Consider the following 22,627-nt stretch of genomic DNA (forward strand, 5'->3'; position numbering starts at 1 on the left):
TTTTTTTGTTTTTACCACCATTTGGAGGGTTTTGCCCTAATCGCCACGCTTGGCAGGCGGGTTGGCGATCGCAGTTTTTTTTGCTTGGTTTCGCACGCAGACGCTGCTGCCCGTCCGGTGCTACAGGAGTTTGTCGCCTCTTACGACACGCCTCCTGTTGGCGGTGGGGAAAAGTATTCTTTTACGGCCGTCCCCACACAGCACGGTTAGTTTCGGTTTATTTTTTCCTAATGATTTTTGTTGACATATTAGAACATCCCAAAATAGATCTGCGCCTATTAAAAGATCGATAGGGCCTGGCTGATTAAAATCAGGGTCTGCCAATTTAATATTTTTAGGAAATTTTAATTGATTTAAATTGATTGGAGACTTTGGAAGAACTCCTGTGAGCTCGTCAAGAACAAAGCAATTTAGATTTGTTTGGTAATTATGACGAGTGGATTTTAGTTGAACAACACAGCTTTCATTGACTGAGCTTGAGTTGTTTCCAATTCCAATGACATTGATGGAAGTTGGATTAGAATTTAATGATAGTTTTTGTTGCAATGATTTTGTAATGAAAGATGACTGACTGCCTGAATCCAATAAGGCTCGAACTAAAGTTGCCTTTTTAGTTATTGGATTCGCGACTTCTATTAGGGCAGTAGTCAAAATGACATGTGTATTTTCTTCTCAGATTGCTATAAAAGAAAAGTTAAAAGAAGCCAAAAAAATGCAAGAGGAACGAAAATCATTAACCCAGCCGAAAAAAGAAGGAGGCCTAAAAGCACGACTGCAGAAGTTATCAAGTACCAGAAAATAATTATATTCTCTGCCATTGCTTAAGCACAAATAATTCAAACATTTGCCATTTAATTTAAATATTTTTATAATATTTATCGGTAATTATAAGTTATGTTTATTCCCTCTATCATGTTAAGCGCCATCTTGCGATCTCCATTGCATGTGTGGAGCAAATGCTCCAACACCACAGACAGGGTATTTTTTACGCCTTTGTTCATAAAAACGCTAATATCTCCGCTTCTAGTGGGAATTAAGCGCTGATATTTTTACTGAATACTAAATATGAGATAAGAGTACTAATTTAATAAGTTTTTCCAACAGAAATGTTATAATAAAGCTTGTATACTACACCAAATAATTGTGACGAAAATTTATACTTAGTTTTAAGTATTTTTGTAATAAAAACGAGTATTTGACTGTATTATGTATTTCATTTAATCCCCAACACACATTTTAACAGATTTGATACAAAAAACCAACCCTCTTCATACAAATATCTTCAACAAAACATGTTTGAAACTTTCATAGAAAAACTAAGTACTCAGAGTACCATCGAAACTGAGGTCGACATAAAAATATTTATTCGATAGAACCAAGACTTTAGAGTGTTGAAACATATGTTTTCAGTAACTTGAGTATATCAGCTAGACGAGGATATAAGTGGTTCATTTGTAATTACAATGGAATTTAAATGAGAGATAAACAAAAATGGGTCTGTTTTTTTGCTTACAAATCGGTAGTTACAAGACATGGATTTCTGCATGTTTAGAACTGATAACGTAAGTAAAAGTTACATTTTCCAGAAACTAGATTTACCTAGGTTTAATCTGAACATAACATCTTGCAAGGTTTCTAAGGATTTTTACGAAAATTTATGAGATAAATACTAACAAAATCAGACAAAAATGGCCGAAATGGACAAGGTAGTATGGATAACGCCTTCCGGTCGCTTCCGATGATTATTCACAAACACATTATTAATGTCTCTGGACATTTTATTTTATTAAAAAGGGATGTTAGAAGTATATTGTTGGAACATTTTGAAAGATAAATTATTATTATTAGATTTTTTTTTCATAAGAATTATCTGAATCTATCATTTAAAAATACTTACTTTAAGTAGGTAAGGGCCGGTTTCCACCATTAAGGCGGAGCAGAGAGGAGAGGAGAGGAGCGGAGCGGAGCGGAGAGGAGCGGAGGGAAAATTACCCTTCCAGGAATAAAAGGCGAAAAAATTAGTTAATATTTTATTTACATACATCCTAGCAAAAAAATCCTACTAATATTATAAATGCAAAAGTTTGGATGTCTGGATATTTGTTACTCTTTCACGCAAAAACTACTGAACGGATTTTGATTGAAACTTTACAGTATTATTGTTTATAACCCAGAATAACATAATATAGGCTATTATATAATTTATGACGATCTGTGACAAATTAAATTTCACGCGGGTGAAGCCGCGGGCAAAAGCTAGTTAGATAATATTTTATTTACATTGGCATCATCCTAGAGATAAATTAAATTTTTTCGAAGATAATATGTGTGGTTTGACAGTTGGTAAATGGTTAGGTAGTACATCATATACACCCTGTAAGGGCATAGCAAGTATTAAGTTTAATAAACATAAAGGTATATTTAGCTGAATTAATTCTTAAGTAAGATACATTAAATTTTTTCGAAGATAATATGTGTGGTTTGACAGTTGGTAAATGGTTAGGTAGTACATCATATGCACCCTGTAAGGGCATAGCAAGTATTAAGTTTAATAAACATAAAGGTATATTTAGCTGAATTAATTCTTAAGATACATTAAATTTTTTCGAAGATAATATGTGTGGTTTGACAGTTGGTAAATGGTTAGGTAGTACATCATATACACCCTGTAAGGGCATAGCAAGTATTAAGTTTAATAAACATAAAGGTATATTTAGCTGAATTAATTCTTAAGTAAGATACATTAAATTTTTTCGAAGATAACATGTGTGGTTTGACAGTTGGTAAATGGTTAGGTAGTACATCATATGCACCCTGTAAGGGCATAGCAAGTATTAAGTTTAATAAACATAAAGGTATATTTAGCTGAATTAATTCTTAAGATACATTAAATTTTTTCGAAGATAATATGTGTGGTTTGACAGTTGGTAAATGGTTAGGTAGTACATCATATGCACCCTGTAAGGGCATAGCAAGTATTAAGTTTAATAAACATAAAGGTATATTTAGCTGAATTAATTCTTAAGTAAGATACATTAAATTTTTTCGAAGATAATTCGATATTTTGGCGAATGTGAAGTTTAATTGTTAACTCTATGTGCTATAGAATGCTGTTTGTTTTCCTAACAATAAAAAAAAAGAGAGTATTTTAACAAGAAGCATCAGAGTCTGTGATGTCGTCGTTAAAATACTCTCTTTTTTTTTGGGGCGTACGGCATACATTCGCCCAGTTCTCTGTGGTTGACAGGCGGAAAACCAAAGAGTCCAGAGAACTGGGCGAATTGGGTACTGTGTCCGCCTCTGCCGTATCAACGGACGCGTCGCTTTCGGCAATCTCCTCGTTGTGATCTGTATAAAAATGATAAATGTTAGTAATATTACAAGTTTGGCGCACTGCAGTGGCAGTGGGCACGCAATAATAATATGATATTTACCAAACTCGACATCAGCCGGCACCTGTAGAGGCGGCGTCGGGTCCCTGGACCCGTGGCCAATCTCGTTGTGAACTGTATAAAAATGATAAATGTTAGTAATATTACAAGTTTGGCGCACTGCAGTGGCAGTGGGCACGCAATAATAATATGATATTTACCAAACTCGACGTCAGCCGGCACCTGTAGAGGCGGCGTCGGGTCCCTGGACCCGTGGCCAATCTCCTCGTTGTGAACTGTATAAAAATGATAAATTTTAGTAATATTACAAGTTTGGCGCACTGCAGTGGCAGTGGGCACGCAATAATAATATGATATTTACCAAACTCGACGTCAGCCGGCACTTGTAGAGGCGGCGTCGGTTGCCACGAAGTTGATGGCTGTAGTGGATCCACTTGCGGCGTAGGTTGCAGTGGATCCACTACTTCGGGCAGCTCCCTCTCAGGAGAAGCATTTCTATACAGAAAAATCAGTAATTACATGTTGATCTAGCACATTCAAATAAAGGTAAAATATCAAAAAGGTAGGTACTTACAAAGTTCGCCGTTTGCGCGGAGGCGCGTCGGGAAGGTCGTCCTTGTCGGCCGCCGACAAGTTCGCAAAATGTCTTTGCGAAACTTGTCGGGCGGCTCTGACAGTAAGAAGTGCTTCCCTGCAAAAACAAAATAATTATACAGCTCACCTTCGTACCTGTTACTAAAACACATACGCAACAAACACTAAAAAGGGCCATAGTAAGTGATTACAGATATAGATACTTACGGATCCTCAGCACCTCTGCCTCTATTGGCACCGCGACCGCGACCGCGGCCACGGCCACGGCCTTGGCCTTGGCCTGAGGTTGAGGGCAAATTTTCTTCGTTAGATCTAAAAAAAATTTGATAAATGTTTTAGTGCAAAAAAGTCAAGACCACGTCATATACAGCCGCACACCAATAGCACATTTAAGCGAAAACAGTGCAATACGAATTTTTCATTTTAGTGAGTGACCAGTGTCTACCGAGTTAGACTAGATGAGCAAGGCAGATGTGAAAAATAATATTTGAAATTTATTAGGATCATAAACAGCCTATTACAGTCCACTGCTGGTCACTTGATGAGCCTCCACTTTAGTAAAGTAATATAATCATGTGCCCTAGTTAATTTTTTTTTTAAATCAATTGATTTAAAAAGTATCTAGTATGTAAAATAATTAATAAAATATTATAATTTTAGAATAAAATGAAATTAAATATTACTTGTATAGAACTTAATGTATATAAAACTCTTTTTATTCAAAAAACATGAAATAATGGTTATTTTAGGTATTTTTTCGTGCGTGCGTTGTTAGTGCAAAAACATGAAAAAAAATTTATAAAAACATGCTTATTTATAAAATCCCGTTTTTGATTTTATGTAGTGCATAAATATGCGAACCAAACGCAAAAAAAAATATATAAACCAAATGCAAAAACAAAAATAGCTGAAATATCCGACAACAAGTAACAAAATTAAAGTACTCACGACATTCTTCCTACGCAGCAACAGCTCACTGTAAAGAAAAAAATGGCACTTTTCAAGTCGCTTCATAGATAAAACAGCGCATCAAAATGGTTAATAAAAATAAAAAGTAGACGTAAATACAATAAAATAAATAGTCAAATTAATTTAAAGTCATAATAAAAAAGCCGACGACCGGAAATCCATGTTAGTCACCCCACCAAAAAAAACTTCAAACTAATGTCAAACTAATGTCAAACTAATGTCAAACCGTGTCTGTGAGCTTGGAGCATTTGATCCACAAAACACCGTTACACACTTTTATTGATATTTCTCACGTTTTACATCAGAATATGCCTCATGTTTACGTATTTAGCTAAAATGATAAATACTGCAACTAATAAAAGAAACATTTAGAGATTAGTGGTAATTTAGATCATTTAAAAGTCAATGAATCGGAACAGACGTCGTTCATACTTAGGGTACTTTTGCATTCATCACAGCTTTTTTCAATGAAAATTGCTAACAAACCTCACAAAATAGATAAATAATTGAAGAATATTTACCGTTCTATGATCTAATACAAATTTCAAGTATTAAAACTCTGCCAACGTAGCTCACTCAAGGCGGCAAGTAGGCAAAGTGCGTAATGAAAATAGAGTAACTTTGATGACAGATAACTTTTTATTTTCCTTCTAGGCCGTATCCAAGGCGTATATCATTATACAGCCCGGTTCGTCAGGAACGTACTGTAGTAATCTTAATGCAATCTAATAAAAATTGAGCGTGCTGTGCCGCGAAATGTGAACCTACATTTTGTGGATCATATGCTCCACGCCACAGACGGGGCCATTTTGACATTGGAGCATATGCTCCACGCCACAGTGAGGTGGTTGAGAAGTTGACAATGGATTCCGATGGTTGTATTTGAGCATTGTTGGCTTTAGTGGCATCAACTGAATGCAGTAGTGTATTATGTCGCTCGTTACACTGCCTACATGGACCCATACGACACTCGCGGGCCGGGTGTCCTTGACGTAAACAGTTCGAACATAACTTATATTTAGAAACGTCTACTAACCTATCCTGTATTGATTTTGATTTAAAAATTGAACATTCGTATATTTTATGACCTTTGTTGCAAATAATACAGACGTGTGAATTATTATTGTTGGAATTTAAAGTTGCATTATGTGAATTTGTTTGAAAAGTTGATTGATTGCTATTAAAATTTGAATTTTGAATTGATTTTACGTAATTATTTGTGTTTTTAGAATTATTATTATATTGATTACGACTAGTAGATTCTAATATGTGTGCCCGGTCAATTAAAAACTGCTTAAATTGTTCTAAGGTGGGAACATCTCCTAAATTGCTACGTTGTTCTTCCCACTTTATGAGAGTATGGTTATGAAGTTTAGAGCAAATGAAAAATATAATTAATGTGTCCCAGTGCTCTGTGGGCTGACCTAGATTGGCTAGGGCACGCAAGTTTTTGGTGACATGATCTACTACAAATCGTAGGGAACTTTCAGTTTCGCGTGTCGACTGTTGCAAATTATACAATGATTTAAGATGATGATTAATGAGTAGTCTTTTGTCATTATAACGCTGGTAAATTAATTGCCAAGCATCATTATAATTGGCAGAAGACACCTCAATATTTGAAATAACACGAGCTGCATCTCCCTCTAAATAGGAAATCAAATAGTGAAACTTTTGAATGGATGACAAGCGTTCATTGTTATGAATTAAATTAGAGAAAGTGTCGCGGAACTCTAACCAGCGGAAATATGATCCGTCAAATTTGGCTATTTGGATTTGAGGTAGGCGAACACTAGAATCTGCGTCAAAAGATTGAGCCTCTAAAAATAAAGATTCGCGGCGTTTTTTGTCTTGACTTATTAATTTCGATTCATTTTGTTCATCTAAGAAACTCTTTGCCATAGCTATGCACAAAATAAAGTCTTGCTCAATGCGTTCACGCTCGTCCATCTCAAAATCCAAATTTTCAGAATTTATTAATTCGATCTGAGTTTGCAGCTCGTCATATTTGGCCAACTGACCCTCGAACTTGCTGAGTTTAAGTGACAATTCAGCAATCTCAATGGTCGTCAGCGAGGGCTGCTTTGTAACTTTGTTTAAGTAATTTCTAAATCTAGCAATTTGCCCTTTAATTGAACTACGTTTTACTAATAAATCCTTTGACATCGAATGCCTCGATGCCAAATGCGGTGATAAAGTGGCTGGATCAGTCATTATTTCGTATTAAAATGTCAAATTACTAAGAAAATATTGTTTTGAAATGTAAATTGTAGTATTGAAATGCGTTTAATTAATAAATTATAGAATGTTTAAAGAATTTACACGATAAAAAATAATTATGCGAGGTAGTTCAAATCAAAATTACAAAGCCGCGCCTCAGAAAGACACAAATTTATAATAAAAAGAATACGTATCTCACGCCCTCAGCCCCGACGGCAGCCAGGAAGCCGGTGTTGACGCGTTGAATCAGCTGATGTCCCGTTAGCCGGCTCGTTGAGGTCGGCCGCTGGCACAACTGAAATATTCGGCAAAAATACTAAAAACCGGGAAACTACTGGCGCGATACGTTATTACAATTAGGATTTGGCTTTAATTACTTGAAAATAAGAGAAATTGCAATGATTTGATGATATTTTGAACAATGAATAAAAATTATGGGGTAGACACAATTTGCACAAGTGAAAGTTTTTACTAAATTGGATAGGATTTCGGGAATAAAAAAGGTTTAGGTGTGGTTTAATGGTGTTGGGATGATGTAAGGAAGGAATAATCAGGGCACTTATCTGAAATCCAGGCTGCGAGGTGGAGCTTTTGCTGCGTCACTGCTCGGCTGACTCCAGGTGTCCTTGGATTAATCTTCCAGATTGTCCGAATTTGCAGTCCTGTCACGGTCGCCAATGTTCGCGCCTTGCAGACGCGATGGAATTTTATGAATAAAACTCGGAAACTGCTTATTTCGTTGTATTCTTGAGACGTTACAATTTTGATGTTGTTCGATCGGAATCCAAAAGAGAAGTGATTTTATACAATGGTTCTCAATATAAAGTATTGACTGACAAAAGTTATGTGACATTTACATTAGAAGTAGATTTTGCTATTAGAATATGACGAGGCGCGAGTAGGGCCGCAACACTGATATTTATAGTTCACCTATTTACTAGTAATTGGTAATACTTACTAAACATACAAATTAAGTCCGCCACTTTACTCTACTTTTGTGCATCAAGCATGTAGCTTAGGGTAAATTAAATTTTTGTTTCAGACAAATCTTTGAACATTATTTTTGCCTCAAATCAACAAAACTTGTGCAATTTGCTATTATTAAAACTAACAAAACTGGTTTAAAGTTTCACATGAATCATGGATCCACTTTCGTCACTTAAAAGCCTTGCTGTTACAAAACTCTTCGATAATGTTTGGATTTCGTGTATTTTTCGGCGAGATGACAGGAAAACCCGGGTTCAATTCCGGGAATTATTGAAAAACAACCTTCTAGACAGCATGGCGAAAATTGCAAATCCTCCATTTGCCTCTGGTGAATTAGAGAGGATCATTCTCCTGCTAGTAGAGACTATGATGATGATGATGATGATTATTATTATTATTATAAAGAGCTGTGGTTTTCTGAATAAAGAAAAATAAATAAATAAATGATAATTAATTATGAAGGAACATAATGAACTGGAGTAAAATTAAGTAGTATGTTTTTATTACTTAATAATTATTAACCAGAAACTCACCGTTAAACAAAAATAATATGATTCGATTATTCTCTCTAATTAACAAAGGAACATTAAAAACACCACGTTTTAATTTTATAACAGAAAATTTTAACTAAGGTACATTTTAACTTACATAATGTTTGTTGTTAGTTTATGTATAGTAGTAGTTGGGTGTATACAAATGATACATTAACTTATTTATTTTGTCTTCAGTCAGTAGTTTGTCTCATCACCGTTTTCCACTTCATAACAAGTAACCACAATACACAATAACTCTTTGGTTCAGGTAAGTTCTTAAAACCTCCCCCAAAAACCCTGTAACCAAGAAGGCACTAGCAAAAAGTATTAAGGTTGAAAATAGTTTAAACCACCCAAATGTCCTTCATCGCGTTGTCTCTGCTTCGCCAGTCTTTCATCAGCACGACCATCTATCCCTAGACCCAATCGTTCAATCAAATACACAGATTTATCGCCGTTGAGTTCCACGAACTGCTTCCTTCTTTTTAAAGAAATATCTGGGTCAAATATCCAAGTTTGCTGATCGTGGATTACGGGATGTCCAACGAAATTAGTCCTTATGAAGTTCTCGATTGGTCCTGGAGGCTCACGAGTTTGGGATGAGGCTGCATGGCATAGCATGCCACATGCACCCAGGAACTGGAAATTAAAAAGTAACCTGTCAATATTTGCGCGGGAAAATTTTGACAGCGCGAAAAACGTTCGGAAATTGACACTTTAAAAAATCGTTACAAATAATAAGGTCAAGTTATCACAGCACGAAATAACACTCACAATTAAAAGTTTCATTGTGGTATGGTGTAGCAAGACCAACTCGCGTGACTCGAGAAACGATACTGGTCGTACGGCAAGTTGTTTATTGCAACTTTTACATTTAAAACAGTTCAGCTCGGTTACTTCACACGTCCGATCAAGTTACAACATCCACCGACTGGCAGTGAAGCCAATCTGCAAGTCCTTTCGTCCTAAGTATATAGAAATTACGAGTATGTGGCAAGATTTTTTTGTTCTCCTCACAAATATTATAATTTTGACCTGTGACCTCGTATTTATTGCTTAATCCACTTTGAGTATTATGTGAATGATGACTAATGAGTTTCTTATTATAACTCAGTCACAATAATAGAGGAAAAGTATGTAAGAGATTTCAAAACTGTTAGATCTAATACTGTTGAGCTTTTATTAGATAGAAATTAAGTATCTCCTAGAATTACCGCAATACTTGATTATTAGTGAATCGGTATTAGGCTGCTTTATAATCAACTAGCTTTCCGCCCGCGGCTTCACGCGCGTGGACCCCTGAACCCTATGTTTTTCCAAAATAAAATTTAGCCTTATACAGAAGCTCAAAGTTGCACAGCGTGCTATGGAGAGGGCTATGCTTGGTGTTTCTTTGCGAGATCGAATCAGAAATGAGGAGATCCGTAAACGAACCAAAGTCGCTGACATAGCCCGACGTATTAGCAAGCTGAAGTGGCAATGGGCAGGGCACATAGTACGCAGAACTGACGGCCGATGGGGCAGAAAGGTTCTGGAATGGAGGCCGCGTACCGGAAAACGCAGCGTGGGACGTCCACCTACAAGGTGGACCGACGACATCGTAAAGGTAGCAGGGAAGCGCTGGACGCAGGCCGCTACCAATCGATCAACATGGAAAGCATTGGGGGAGGCCTATGTTCAGCAGTGGACGTCCTGTGGCTGAAATGATGATGATGATGATGAAAAATTTAGCCTATGTTACTCGTGGATAATGTAGCTTTCGAAATCGGCCCAGTACTTTTTGAGCCTATTCATTACAAACATACTGTTACTTCGATAGTGAGTGTAGTAGAAGTTAATAAATGAAAAGAGTGGACTGTATGAAAATAATTGTCTATTCGGTATAAATTTACAAGATTATCGAGACCGTTTAGTGCAAGGTCGTTGAAGAGAGTGCGTCAGGATCGTCTTCTTAGATGTTCGCTCGCGAACCGAACATTGCTCGTTCGTTCGCCGAACGCTCGCCGCTCCCTCCGGTCACGCCGCCAGCGGGCAATGTCCGTGAGTAGACACATACAATATACTTTATAATATACTCAACATCAAATAAACCGCACCTTCCGCGACGCGAACTTTAACGATTTTCTTCTGACACAATCATGGTGCCCCAACAATATTGGTGTTATTTGAAAGCTCAATAAATATTCTTAAAGAAAAACACATTTAATTTCTTAATAAATGATTAACACATAAAATTGGTCTAATTGATCCCATAGGTGGGCCCAAGGTGAGGTATTTTTTCAAGTCACATTTATGGTATACCATAAATGGGCCCACCTATGGGATCAATTAGACCAATTTTTATGGTTATAAAACCGAATAATGATCTCACGTGTCCTCTTTAATAGATGGATAGCAATTAAACCCAACTTAACAGTTTTATAGCCATAAAAGTTGGCTCTAGCGTAACTACCTATTTTTTGAAGAAGTGACTCTGGATCCTTCTAAAGAAACCTTTCCTTTAATGAAATGAAGGTTAGAACTAGGCTTTTAAATGGTACCAATATTGGTGGGAAGTGGGGATGCATACGTTTGAAAATGTTTGTCACGGGAGGTGCGATTTATTTGACGTCGAGTGTATTATAGTGTATATAGATATAGATATAGATTTCGTTGCCTACCAAAGAAAGATTAAACATTTTTTTTAAATTTGACACTGGCCATGCTCAAGTCAGGAAGCTTTAGAAAAAACAATGAAAATCTTTTTAATCATTAAACTTTTTCGCGCCAAACGCCCCCGCTCCTGATTCGTCGACACAACGTCATCCCGTGCTGTTTTACCGACACCCTCGTCGTGACTGACACCCGGGAAAAATCAATAATTTTGACAACAAACCACACGTCGCATCCAGTTGTGTTTTGTGATTGTATTTCGTGAAAAATGATGCAAGAATACGACGACGACTTCTTTTTTGAGGAGGACAAAATGTGAGTAATTTAGCTACATTTTGAAGGCACAAATAATAAGTTTAGCTTTTTAAATGTCAGTTCTTATCTGGCCCTTGTTATCAGTGACATCCTTCCTTTATTTTGCAGTGTTTGATTTTCGTTTGTTGTAAAGAGTTTGTTTTGGTGTGTTCTTCGATAAATGTGGCAGCCGGAGAGCCCAATTTTCGACTTCCACGACCCCAGGATGTACCCCCAGTTCCATTCACTGTTGGGGCACAACATGTTCGAGGATAAGATGTAAACCGTAAACATGTTTATTTTGTTAACTGCTTTTAGTTTATATTTTAGATTATGGGACTAACCAACTAAATAAGGTTAAGATTCTGCTTAGCTTACCTACATTGGTGTAAGCATGGGTGTAAGGCCAACAAGCAATAAAATATCAAATACATTAATTTAATTAGGCGACGTATTTGAGTGCATTGGACACGTCATCTAGAACAAATTAATTTTATATCATTAAATAATTGCAGTACGTCGAGATTACGTTATTTCACCCTCTTCAAAAAAAATTGCCGTAAAAATAACCCTGCCCTTCTCCTAGATGATTTACTAATCTCAAAGTCAAAATTCCTCTATTTTTACAGCTGTTTTGTGCGTTCAAGCGTTACCTAACTAACAAATAGAAATTAGTGTTAAACAGAATTACTTAGTTTATTAATTTCAATTTTTACACACATAAAGGTGTGACATTAACAGTTTGGTTAATCTACACTCTACATGTTAGATTTAAGTAGGCACCTATTTTGATTTTAGTTAAAATATTTACTTATTTGTTTCTTCAAACAGTAAAACCGACGAGAAACTAATCAAATCTGTATTATTGTTACCAGTTGAAGAAAGGTAAATAAAATAACAAACGAAATTAAATTTAATACGTTTAATAATAATGTTAATAATACAATATTAAAATTGATTTGTCTAGTGCTTCAATACCAGTTCCAGAACCACCCAAAGATGAAAATAACATCGTGGTTGAAGAGTAAGTATTGTTTTTGTGTGTTTTTGTAGACAATTATTTGAAATGCTTGACTTTTAACCCCATTTTTTTGTAAACAAACTAGGTTTTTTGCTATTTGACACATGTTACAAAACTGAAGTAAAATCGGAAATCTAGGCTAGGGTAAAATTGAAAAAAAAAAGAACCTTAGCTTCCAAGTGTATCTAGTGATAATCCGCCTTTTGTTTCTGTAATTATAAGTGCTTAACTAAGTCAGTGCCTGAGGGAGCGGCATGAGAGGTGAAATTGACATAATTATGGGACACGGGACTATTCCCACCTCTCGTTCCCACCACTGCAACTCCTGTGTAGCCAGGATCTACAGCTTGACCGCCATAAAAACCCAACCAATGAAGGTCAAGTTTGTCCCGTGGGAAAGTTAAACTGTCATTGGACCCGCAACGAAATTAATCGGAAGAACATAGGAGGAGTTCGAAGTTAAGGTTCGACTTCCCTCCATTGCAAAGCGGATGACAGGTGACAAACAAAGGTTTAAAACCTATAAGAAAAGATTATGCACCACGGACAATAAATATCAATAATTAAGGGGGCCTATCTTATGAGCTACTAAAATCGCTTAAAAGCACGGAAATTATGGGACGGAGCATACAAATCTGAAGCACATCTGAAGTCTCGCTGACGTTTGACGTTACAAAAACACCCTCCCATGAAGTCCCATGCCGCTCCCATACCTCAAGCCAGTGACTCAGTTTAAGCGCTAGACCTGTAGTACTTAAATAGTTGTGGTGTACAGACGCCTTGAACCCTCGTTTAAAACAGTAAGGTCGGTTTTCGCCACTACAGTATGACACACGTCCTAGCCCAAGGACTTTGTTGAGCAATAGCGGATTTACATTAATATGGTCTGTATTCAAATGAGTTTACTATGACTGTCTGTCTGCACATGCTATAGAAATAATAAACAAAACATGTCACTAGGCATTAAAATAAAATGTATCCAGTGAAGAATAGGACTACTCCGATTCTTCAACGAAGATGTCGCAAAAGGCGGCTACGGACAGATATATGCGAATTTAGAAACCTTTTGCCAAATTCTATGGACATGATTTAAATAATAAAATCAAAGGATATTAACGCAGATCTATCCATAGTTTTGCAAAATTATATTTCGTAAGATAAATGTAGAGTCAAAATATTGTTTTGTTACTTCAATTCAAACCACATCCACATTCATCTTGTTTAGTAGAATAATACTTATCTAGTTTTTACTCAAGTACACTTACTCTGGGATGGCACCATCTTACTTTCTGTCTGTCAAAGTCCATACAAAAACACCGATTAAAGTTATAGTCACAGTTAAGGTTAAGGTGGTGCAACTCAGCCAGCGTGTGACTGTACACTCGACGGCACATTAAGCTTAACATTTGTACTGCAAAGGACTTTCTTATTTCGCTACTAATAAGGGCGATGACACGATCAACATGTTACGCCTAATGTAGGTACAGTTGGGTCTACATTACGTTGTCAATACAAATCTTTAGACTGAGCATACTAAATTAACTACTTGTTTTCATATAGAGAAGCCAAAGAAATCACTGAAAACCCAGATTGCATCTTCAACGATTTACGTCAAGAAAGATACAACATACTACATCAAGATCTCATGTAAGTAAAATAACATAGAAATGCTCAAAGTCACAAAAATCGAAACACCATGATATTTTCATGTAAGCATCCCAGTCTCTACATTATGTATCTATGTCCCCAACTCACGTAGAGAAAGAGTGTAGGCCAAATCCTCCATTTGCAATTATAGAGCTTCTTACTCCTTCAGTACATCAAGCAATGAAGGGAAGTCGAACCTTAAGGCGATTATCACACTGCACCGCGCTCCGCCGCGGTCCGCGTGATTACATGTAACTAATCCCGCGCGCAGACGCGTTGTCAGTGTGTTGTGCCGCGCGTGTTTTCTATACAAACTGAGGTAGGTACTTGCATACAATGATTAAATCTGTCGTCCCGCGTACCGCGGCGGAGCGCGGTGCAGTGTGATAATTCAATAACAGTTTAACTTTCCCCCGGGACAATCTTGACCTTCACTGGTTGGGGTTTTATTGGCGGTCAAGCTGTAGATCCTGGTTACACAGGAGTTGCAGCGGTGGGAACGAGAGGTGGGAATAGTCCCGTATCCATCAGTTTAATATTTTTGGACACGTTTGTGAAAACGCGAAGATGTTTCGATTTTTATGTCACTGAGTGTAGTCAATTAGTTTTTCAATTTATCGCTATTGGCTAGTACATTTTAGACCAATGTAGAATTAAACCAACGTGTGATTTCTTTTTTCAGGTGATGCTAGAACCGCTAGAAGTGTAGTTGGAGCTAGATAGTATAAAACGGCCAGAGTTCAATAGATTTTAATATTAGAATAAAATAAAATAGTTGGCAAATCATTTTGTTTTTTATTAAATCACCGCAATCACGAATAGATGTTTTTTGTAGATACTGAAAACCACTTAGTTTTTAGCAGCCAGTGCCAATCTACATCAAACGTATTGTAAAAAACATAATTCCTTCGTCGTCATTGAGTATACTAAATTCCTGTGAAAAAATAATATTTGTCATTATGTTCACTATAATTTATATCAAAATTCCACATTGATGCGAATGAACTATACTCTAAAAATATAATATAATCCATTGGGAATGTCATCTTTTTTTCTGTAATACATTTTCTGACATATCTTCAACTGTCATTCCAGGGGTATGACAGTAACATCGGGTAGTGTGGCGCTAAGCAAAGATGAGAAGAACCTCATAGGAATCAGCATAGGGGGCGGAGCGCCTTTGTGTCCATGCCTGTATATTGTCCAGGTAAGTAAAACATTATTTATTTGCATTAAAACAAACTCTACAGCTCCTTTAAGTAACAAGAAAGAATCTAACAAACGAAATCCCTTTTTTGGCGTCGTGAAGCACTTGAATCTTGGAAACAAAAATGTAGGTCACTTCGTGCTAAAGACCCACAATTCATTTTAGCTCTACATTTTCACTATATTCCTCAATTTATTGTAGCACTTTGACCCATTGTTACTTTTCTTATCCAAAACCATACTCCGTCCGGTCACCGAAAACTCACTGCTGCCGCCCGTCGGACAGTCGCGACAGCAATATAATTACGCGCGAGCGATAAGGATAGGTATCTTGGGGTCATTGGCCGAAATTCTACGTGCTCGGCGACCAGACTTTAGTTCAATGGCGATCGCAATTTCCACACACCATAAAAACTGACAAAATAATGATTTCTTTCAGATATTCGACAATACGCCAGCGTCAAAAGATGGGACGCTCCAAAGTGGGGACGAGTTGGTGGGGGTAAATGGACAGTCCGTCAAAGGAAAGACCAAAGTGGAGGTGGCCAAGATGATACAATCAGCTAAGGTAAAAACGTTATTATTTCATCAGATTTTTAAGAGTCATCATCATCGTCATAATCACTGCTTGACCCTCTTTAGTTTACCAGGAAAAAGGGGGACAGACGCCCTCATAAAGGTAGTAGGAAGGTGCTAAATGCAGGTCGCTACCAACCGGCCAATCTGGAAAACATTAGGGGAGGCCTATGTTCGGTACTTCAGTAGTGGACGTCCTGTAGATGAAATGATGATGATCATGATGACTTGACCTTCACTCTCCGTGCTGGCCCAAATGACTTAGGGAGAAAATTTTAAATTATTTATATTCTTTCTAAAAATAAGTGTTGGTTTTAGCCAAATGACGTCCACTTTGGACAAAGGCCTTCTCCAAGGATTTCCACTACGCCCGGTCCTACGCCACCCGCATCCAGGCACCTCCCACGACCTCCGCTAGATTGTCGGTCGACCTAGTGGTAGTAAAAAACTAAAAATACGTGTAATTTTGCAATATTTTAGGACGAAGTAACAATAAACTATAACAAACTGCACGCGGACCCGAAACAGGGGAAGTCCCTGGACATAATAATGAAGAAGATGAAGCATAGGCTGGTGGAGAATATGTCTTCTGGCGCTGCAGACGCATTGGGACTCTCCCGGGCTATTCTCTGCAACGATACTTTGGTGGCCAGGGTAAGTGGGACATAAATATTTAACAAAATTGAAAATTAAAACAAAATTAAAATGTTTAAAATTCTTTTCCCAGCTGGACGAACTTCGAGACACTGAGACCACATACAAAAGATTAGTCGAACATGCAAAGCGGTGAGTGTTACAAAATATTAACTAACCTACTTCAAATTTTATTCCTATAGTCTATCCAATATAGCTTGATTAGAATGACAGCTGTCATCAAAAGTAACGACATAACTTTGTAGTAGCGATCAATGAGAGCTAAATATTGGCGGACAAGAAATAATTGACGTCTGACCTACAAACAATATTTTCGACGACAGTACTTCCAATAAAAATGATAATTTCGTGTAAATGCAGCGTTAAATTACACCAATAAGTAGTAAATTCGAAATCATAAAAATGAAGCTAGAGTATTAACGACGTCTCTACAAGGTTATCTCGAGTTACAAAAATGTTAGTGTTGGGACATATCGACAAATGTCATATTAAATTAAAACTATTCTTTTAACATATGTAACAAATTTTTTTTCTAACTAATTTTTTAACATATTTAAGTCAAGTTATACGTTTTTCTAAATGTTCACTATTAAAAACCAAAAAACATTTCATTCTTAAATAATCAAACATCGGAAATCAATCACCGGTAATTTTTTGGGTATTCATAGCACCGTTGCTCTAGAAGAGATGCCCACCGCCCTCTAGCGAGAGGAAAAAACCACTGAAGAACACTGATGATAATGACTACGACTTAGGTTGTACATCTACTTAGGTTTACTGTCTTTAAATTTAAATCATAATTGTCATTTTTATGAATAAAGATATATGAAGAAAAATTGGGTGCATTTTTTCATATCATTTTTTCGAAAACTTATCGATACATCTATGTGAACCGTACGAAACATACCCATCACTAGTCACATTCGTTTGACAGCCGTCATTCTAATCAAGCTATATTGGATATACTTATAGTTAAGGTATCCGTATGTTTCGTTCGTTCGTTCGTACGTAGTTAAGTAACTGGTATCCGTATGTTTCGTTCGTTTCAGCCGAAAGACGTCCACTGCTGGACAAAGGCCTCCCTGGAAATCCTTGGGGGAGGCCTTTGTCCAGCAGGCCTTTCTCCGCATGTTTAAAATTATTTAAATATTTTCTGACTAAGCTAGGATGTACCTACACACTTAGGTTTAGCTCGAAAAACTTTCTGAATTCTACAGGCAATACTTTATGTTGACGATTGTTTGCCCGTTAAAAAAACAAAGGGGATTTGATGTATTTCAACCAGTATGGTATGCATTCTGTATTTCAGTGTATTGAGGGCGACCATTTTTGTACTTAATTGGCACCACTGGAGAGTGACAGAACGCCATCCTGGTGTATGCAAATGCGACAAGTCCTCAAACAGTCTAAGAGTCTTAATCTTAGCCACTACAGCGAGTGACAAATACGATAGACCTCATTAGTAATGGTCATCTTTTGTTCCTCCTAGGATGCTAAAAGCATACTTTGACCTGCTCCAAACTTACAAATCTCTGGGCGACATCTTTGCCGCGATAGGAGTGAGGGAGCCTCAAGCGCGCGCTTCTGAAGCTTTCAGCAAGTTCGGGCAGTACCATAGGGAGCTGGAAAGGGATGGGATCAAGATGCTGAAGGCTCTAAAACCGGTAAGTATTAGTGATTTAACATCATCATAGTGATTATGATCATAGCTTTTGATAACTCGGTGAGTAGGCTGAGATCGTCCAAGACTTACAGCTAGTTGGGATTGTACCATAGGGATCTGGAGAGATGCTGAGGCTTTGAAACCGGTAATCTTGGTGCAGTTTACTGGACCAGTGCCGACCCTGATCAATCTGTGAAGGTACCAATTGGGAAGCTTCTAATTAACGTACCATTTATGAGCAATCAAAAAGCTTCCTTGTTCCGAAATGTAGGATGAACTTGCTATAATTATAATCCTTACCAGTACCTGTTGAAAGCCTTAAGACCCGGTTTGTGAGAGTGGCTTCAAACCACAGTTATTTATTAACATAATATTTATTCCCTAAAAAGGATTGTTTCCGGAAATAAGGCAGGTGGTGAAAGTTATGTAGGTACTTAAGTATTCCATTTATTTATCGTATCTTAAATGACTTATTTTCAATAATGTTTTCCTGAATCAATAACGAATACTTATCAGGTTTCACTTATTCCCAACCCAACACAGGTTTCGTTCGTTCGTTTCAGCCAAATTACGTCCACTAGACAAAGGCCTCCCCCAAGGATTTCCATAACGACCGGTCCTGCGCCGCCCACATTCAGGTTCTACCCGCGACCTTCACCAAATCGTCGGTTCATCTAGTGGAAGGCCTGCCCACACTGTATCTTCCGGCCCGTGGCAGACACTCGAGAAATTTTCTGCCCCAGCCATCATCTCTACGAGCTATGCCAACAAAAATTAAAGGAACTAATATCCTCAGATTCTAGCAGACATGGGCACATATCTCAACAAGGCTATACCAGACACAAAGCTGACGATCAGGAAATACGCCGATACCAAGTTCGAGTACCTATCATACTGCCTAAAGGTGAAGGAGATGGATGATGAGGAGTACGGCTACAACGCTCTGCAGGAACCCTTGTATAGGGTGGAGACTGGGAATTATGAATACCGGTGAGTTTTGAGCGTATGTATTCATTAAAACTCATAAAACTTAATAAATAAATTTTTCAAATAGGCTTTCAAAAAGAATTTTTACACGTCCCAGTATTAACCCTACCACTGCTTCGGGATAATAAATGGGCCAGTGCTGAGAAGAAGTAGCGCAAGAAATACAGTCACTATTGACATTTGTTTTTGTTTGAATCCCTAAGCTTTTACCCTATGAGCACTCTTGTCTACTGACACAATATTTTGGGAACTACATAAGTACTTATGAACATAGATGAGTTAAATAGTGCTTGTAGCCATTAATATTATTAGTTAAAGCCTGGTCCGTGAACACGTAGAATTTTGTCCAATGACCCCAAGCTACCCATCCTTATCGCTCGCGCGTAATTATATTGCTGTCGCGACTGTGCGACGGGCGCCCGCAGTGACTGTGCGAGCGCGACAGCAACATAATTACGCGCGAGCGATAAGGATGGGTAGCTTGGGGTCATTGGACAAAATTCTACGTGCTCATGGACCAGGCTTTAGCAATTGATAATTTTGAGCTGTCAAGCTACGGTTCTCCCATAGATGCTTATGGCAAAAGAACGCTATAAAAACGTCACCGACTCAATAATTCTCATCGTCATCATTATTTCAACCATAGGACGTCCACTGCTGAACATAGGCCTCCAGACTCCCCCAATGATTTCCATATTGACCGGTTGGTAGCGGCCTGCATCCAGCGTCTTCCTGCCACCTTTATGGCTGGTTTTAGAGTCACGCGGACCGTCCGGTGCTGACTCCCTCCGCACGGCCAATCCGTATGAACTTCTAGGAAGCGTTTTAGAGTAATGCGGTCCGGAAGACCCGCTCCGCTCCCTAGCAGTTCATACAGATCGGCTGTGCAGAGTAATCCGCACTGACAGTCCGCGTGACACTAAAACCAGCCTATGAGGTTGTCGTTCCACCTTGTAGGTAAATAGTTACGGGACTATTCCCACCTCTCGTTCCCACCGTTGCCACTCCTGTGTAGCCAGGATCTACAGCTTGACCGCCAATAAAAACCCAACCAGTGAAGGTCAAGTTTGTCCCGGGGGAAAGTTAAACTGGACTGGACTCAACAGATTACCGTTGACTGAATCATTTGCTATGTTTTTCTATTTCTGTTCTAGACTAATCCTACGCTGCCGTCAAGAAGCGAGAGCCAGGTTCGCCCGTCTCAGATCAGATGTGCTAGTCAAGCTTGAATTGCTGGAGAATAAAAAGACGCAAGACGTGGCATATCAGCTGAGAAGGTTCATCAACGGGCTAGCGGTCTACCACAAGTAAGTATTCTTCATGTTCGTCATTGTCATGATTATGATTGTGATGATCATAATAATGATTGTGATGAAGCTGTAAACATTGAATTTTCGGAAGGAATCAATTTGATAAAAATCTTGAAGCACTTTCAGAATCAGTAACCAATTTTTTTTAAGATATAAAAAATTAGAAATAAACTACCTACCTATCTACCTACTATCACTTATCGTTTCCATTCTGTTTACCTACTTCATAAACCATGCTCCCAAAAACCAAATTTTAAGAAACCAAACATTAAAATCCTACTTTTCGAAAACCTAACTTACGAAAATCTAACCTTTAGAAACCTAACTTTCCAAAACTTAAATAACCAAAATTTAACTTTCGAAAATCAAACTTTTGAAAACCTAACTTTCAATATCCTAATCTTCGGAAACCTACCTTTAAAAAACCTAACTTTGAAACACCAAACTTTCCAAAACCTGATTATCCAAAACCTAACAATCCAAAATCTAACTTTCTTCCACTTCTTCTCAACACCAGTCCCGAAGTGGTGGTAGGGTAAGCTATATTTGGGACGTGTATAAGTGCCCTGGAAAGGGCCTATGTACTGAATGAAACTATTTCATTTCACTATGAAATGCCTTATTTGTTTTAGTGAAACTGCCGATCAACTGAAAGACAATGCGACTCTATTCCCGGTGGAAGTAGATCTATCTCAGAACGCTTTCCAATACAAATCCACGGCTCAAATCATTCAGGTAAGAAACCACACATTCAACCACCAGACAGATGTTTCTATTTATATTTTGTTCTAATACTGATCATTGCACAACTTTCCTTAACACATTGATTGCCGAGAAAATACTAGAGTTAAAAAACTATTTCCAAAGTCGCAAGTCTAATAATTATACGTGACTTTGCTCGGAAAATTGTGTGCCATACTTTTCTGATAGTCTACCATAGTCACAATCAGTCTAGTTTCGGTTGAAAATAAATCTGAAAAAATCGACAGACAAAAAACAGTTTTGTTTTTTAAGTAACGTGTTTACTTTAAGATGCAAGTACTTACAATCTGTTTTAAGTTATATTTTCAACAAATAATTGTCAAATACTTAGGTATATCCCAACTAATCCCAACTAATATTATAAATGCGAAAGTAACTCTGTCTGTCTGTCTGTCTGTTACGCTTTCCCGCTTAAACCTCGCAACCGATTTTGATGAAATTTGGCATAGAGATAGTTTGAGTCCCGGGAAAGAACATAGGATAGTTTTTATCCCGGTTTTTGAAACAGGGACGCGCGCGATAAAGTTTTTCTGTGACAGACAAAATTCCACGCGGGCGAAGCCGCGGGCGGAAAGCTAGTCAATAATAAATACGAAAGCCTACTTAGTTTCATATCTTCTCAGGATGACGAAGAAGAAATAGAATACGCGAAAGAGTTGCAAGAATACCACGATCTGTCAGACTCGGAGAAAGACACCAAAATCCGCAAGAGAAGGCAAAGCAAACACAAGGACTTCACAGAGTCATCAGAAACTTTGCTACCAGGCTTTGACAGTTCTGACACGCTCGACGGGACTGTCAAAAGTGATAATACTGACAATCTGACGCTTTTGACAGAGCTGGGATTAGCCGATACATCTACGGAGGAGTTTGGGGAGTTCCAGAATGGATTGATGGATGATTTTCTTCCCATGAGTACTACAGATGATGTTTTTGACAAGCTGATGAGTGATCTTAATATTGCAAAGTAATTTATCGTTGTTAATCGTGAAGTATTGTTAGATAATGTGTTGTATTTTGTAATAGATAGTTTGAAATATATTAAACAATTTATAATGCGTACCTATCTCAATTTCTGTCTTCTAGAATAGACTAGAGTTTATTTGCTTTAAAATTGGTAACAAACTAAGGATGAAACATAACAATATTATTTTAATCTC

General features: G+C 37.6%; 2 protein-coding genes across 3 annotated transcripts; one reads left to right on the plus strand and one right to left on the minus strand.

The window, feature by feature from the left end:
- Nucleotides 1-2,017: 2,017 nt before the first annotated feature.
- LOC135083241 (uncharacterized) lies at nt 2,018-7,776 on the minus strand. The gene is made up of 8 exons (XM_063977980.1): nt 5,477-7,776; nt 4,935-4,962; nt 4,194-4,298; nt 3,967-4,083; nt 3,754-3,887; nt 3,593-3,667; nt 3,435-3,506; nt 2,018-3,348 (listed from the first exon to the last, which is right to left on the minus strand). The coding sequence occupies exons 2-8, from the start codon at nt 4,937-4,939 to the stop codon at nt 3,149-3,151; spliced, it is 708 nt and encodes a 235-aa protein (XP_063834050.1). The 5' UTR covers nt 4,940-4,962; nt 5,477-7,776; the 3' UTR covers nt 2,018-3,148.
- Nucleotides 7,777-11,542: 3,766 nt separating this feature from the next.
- LOC135083482 (PRKCA-binding protein) lies at nt 11,543-22,533 on the plus strand. Of its 2 annotated transcripts, XM_063978220.1 has the most exons (11): nt 11,573-11,662; nt 11,771-11,920; nt 15,405-15,516; nt 15,955-16,083; nt 16,572-16,745; nt 16,819-16,877; nt 18,235-18,409; nt 19,205-19,398; nt 20,550-20,702; nt 21,338-21,440; nt 22,091-22,533. In XM_063978220.1, exons 2-11 carry the CDS (start codon nt 11,823-11,825, stop codon nt 22,436-22,438), a joined length of 1,545 nt encoding a protein of 514 aa, XP_063834290.1. In that variant the 5' UTR covers nt 11,573-11,662; nt 11,771-11,822; the 3' UTR covers nt 22,439-22,533. The 2 variants fall into 2 exon arrangements, with proteins under 2 accessions (XP_063834291.1, XP_063834290.1); XM_063978221.1 differs by lacking the exon at nt 11,771-11,920 and having other exon boundaries at nt 11,543-11,662.
- Nucleotides 22,534-22,627: the final 94 nt, after the last annotated feature.

The sequence above is a fragment of the Ostrinia nubilalis genome, chromosome 23 (assembly GCF_963855985.1).
Source record: "Ostrinia nubilalis chromosome 23, ilOstNubi1.1, whole genome shotgun sequence".
Classification (NCBI taxonomy): Eukaryota; Metazoa; Arthropoda; class Insecta; order Lepidoptera; family Crambidae; genus Ostrinia; species Ostrinia nubilalis.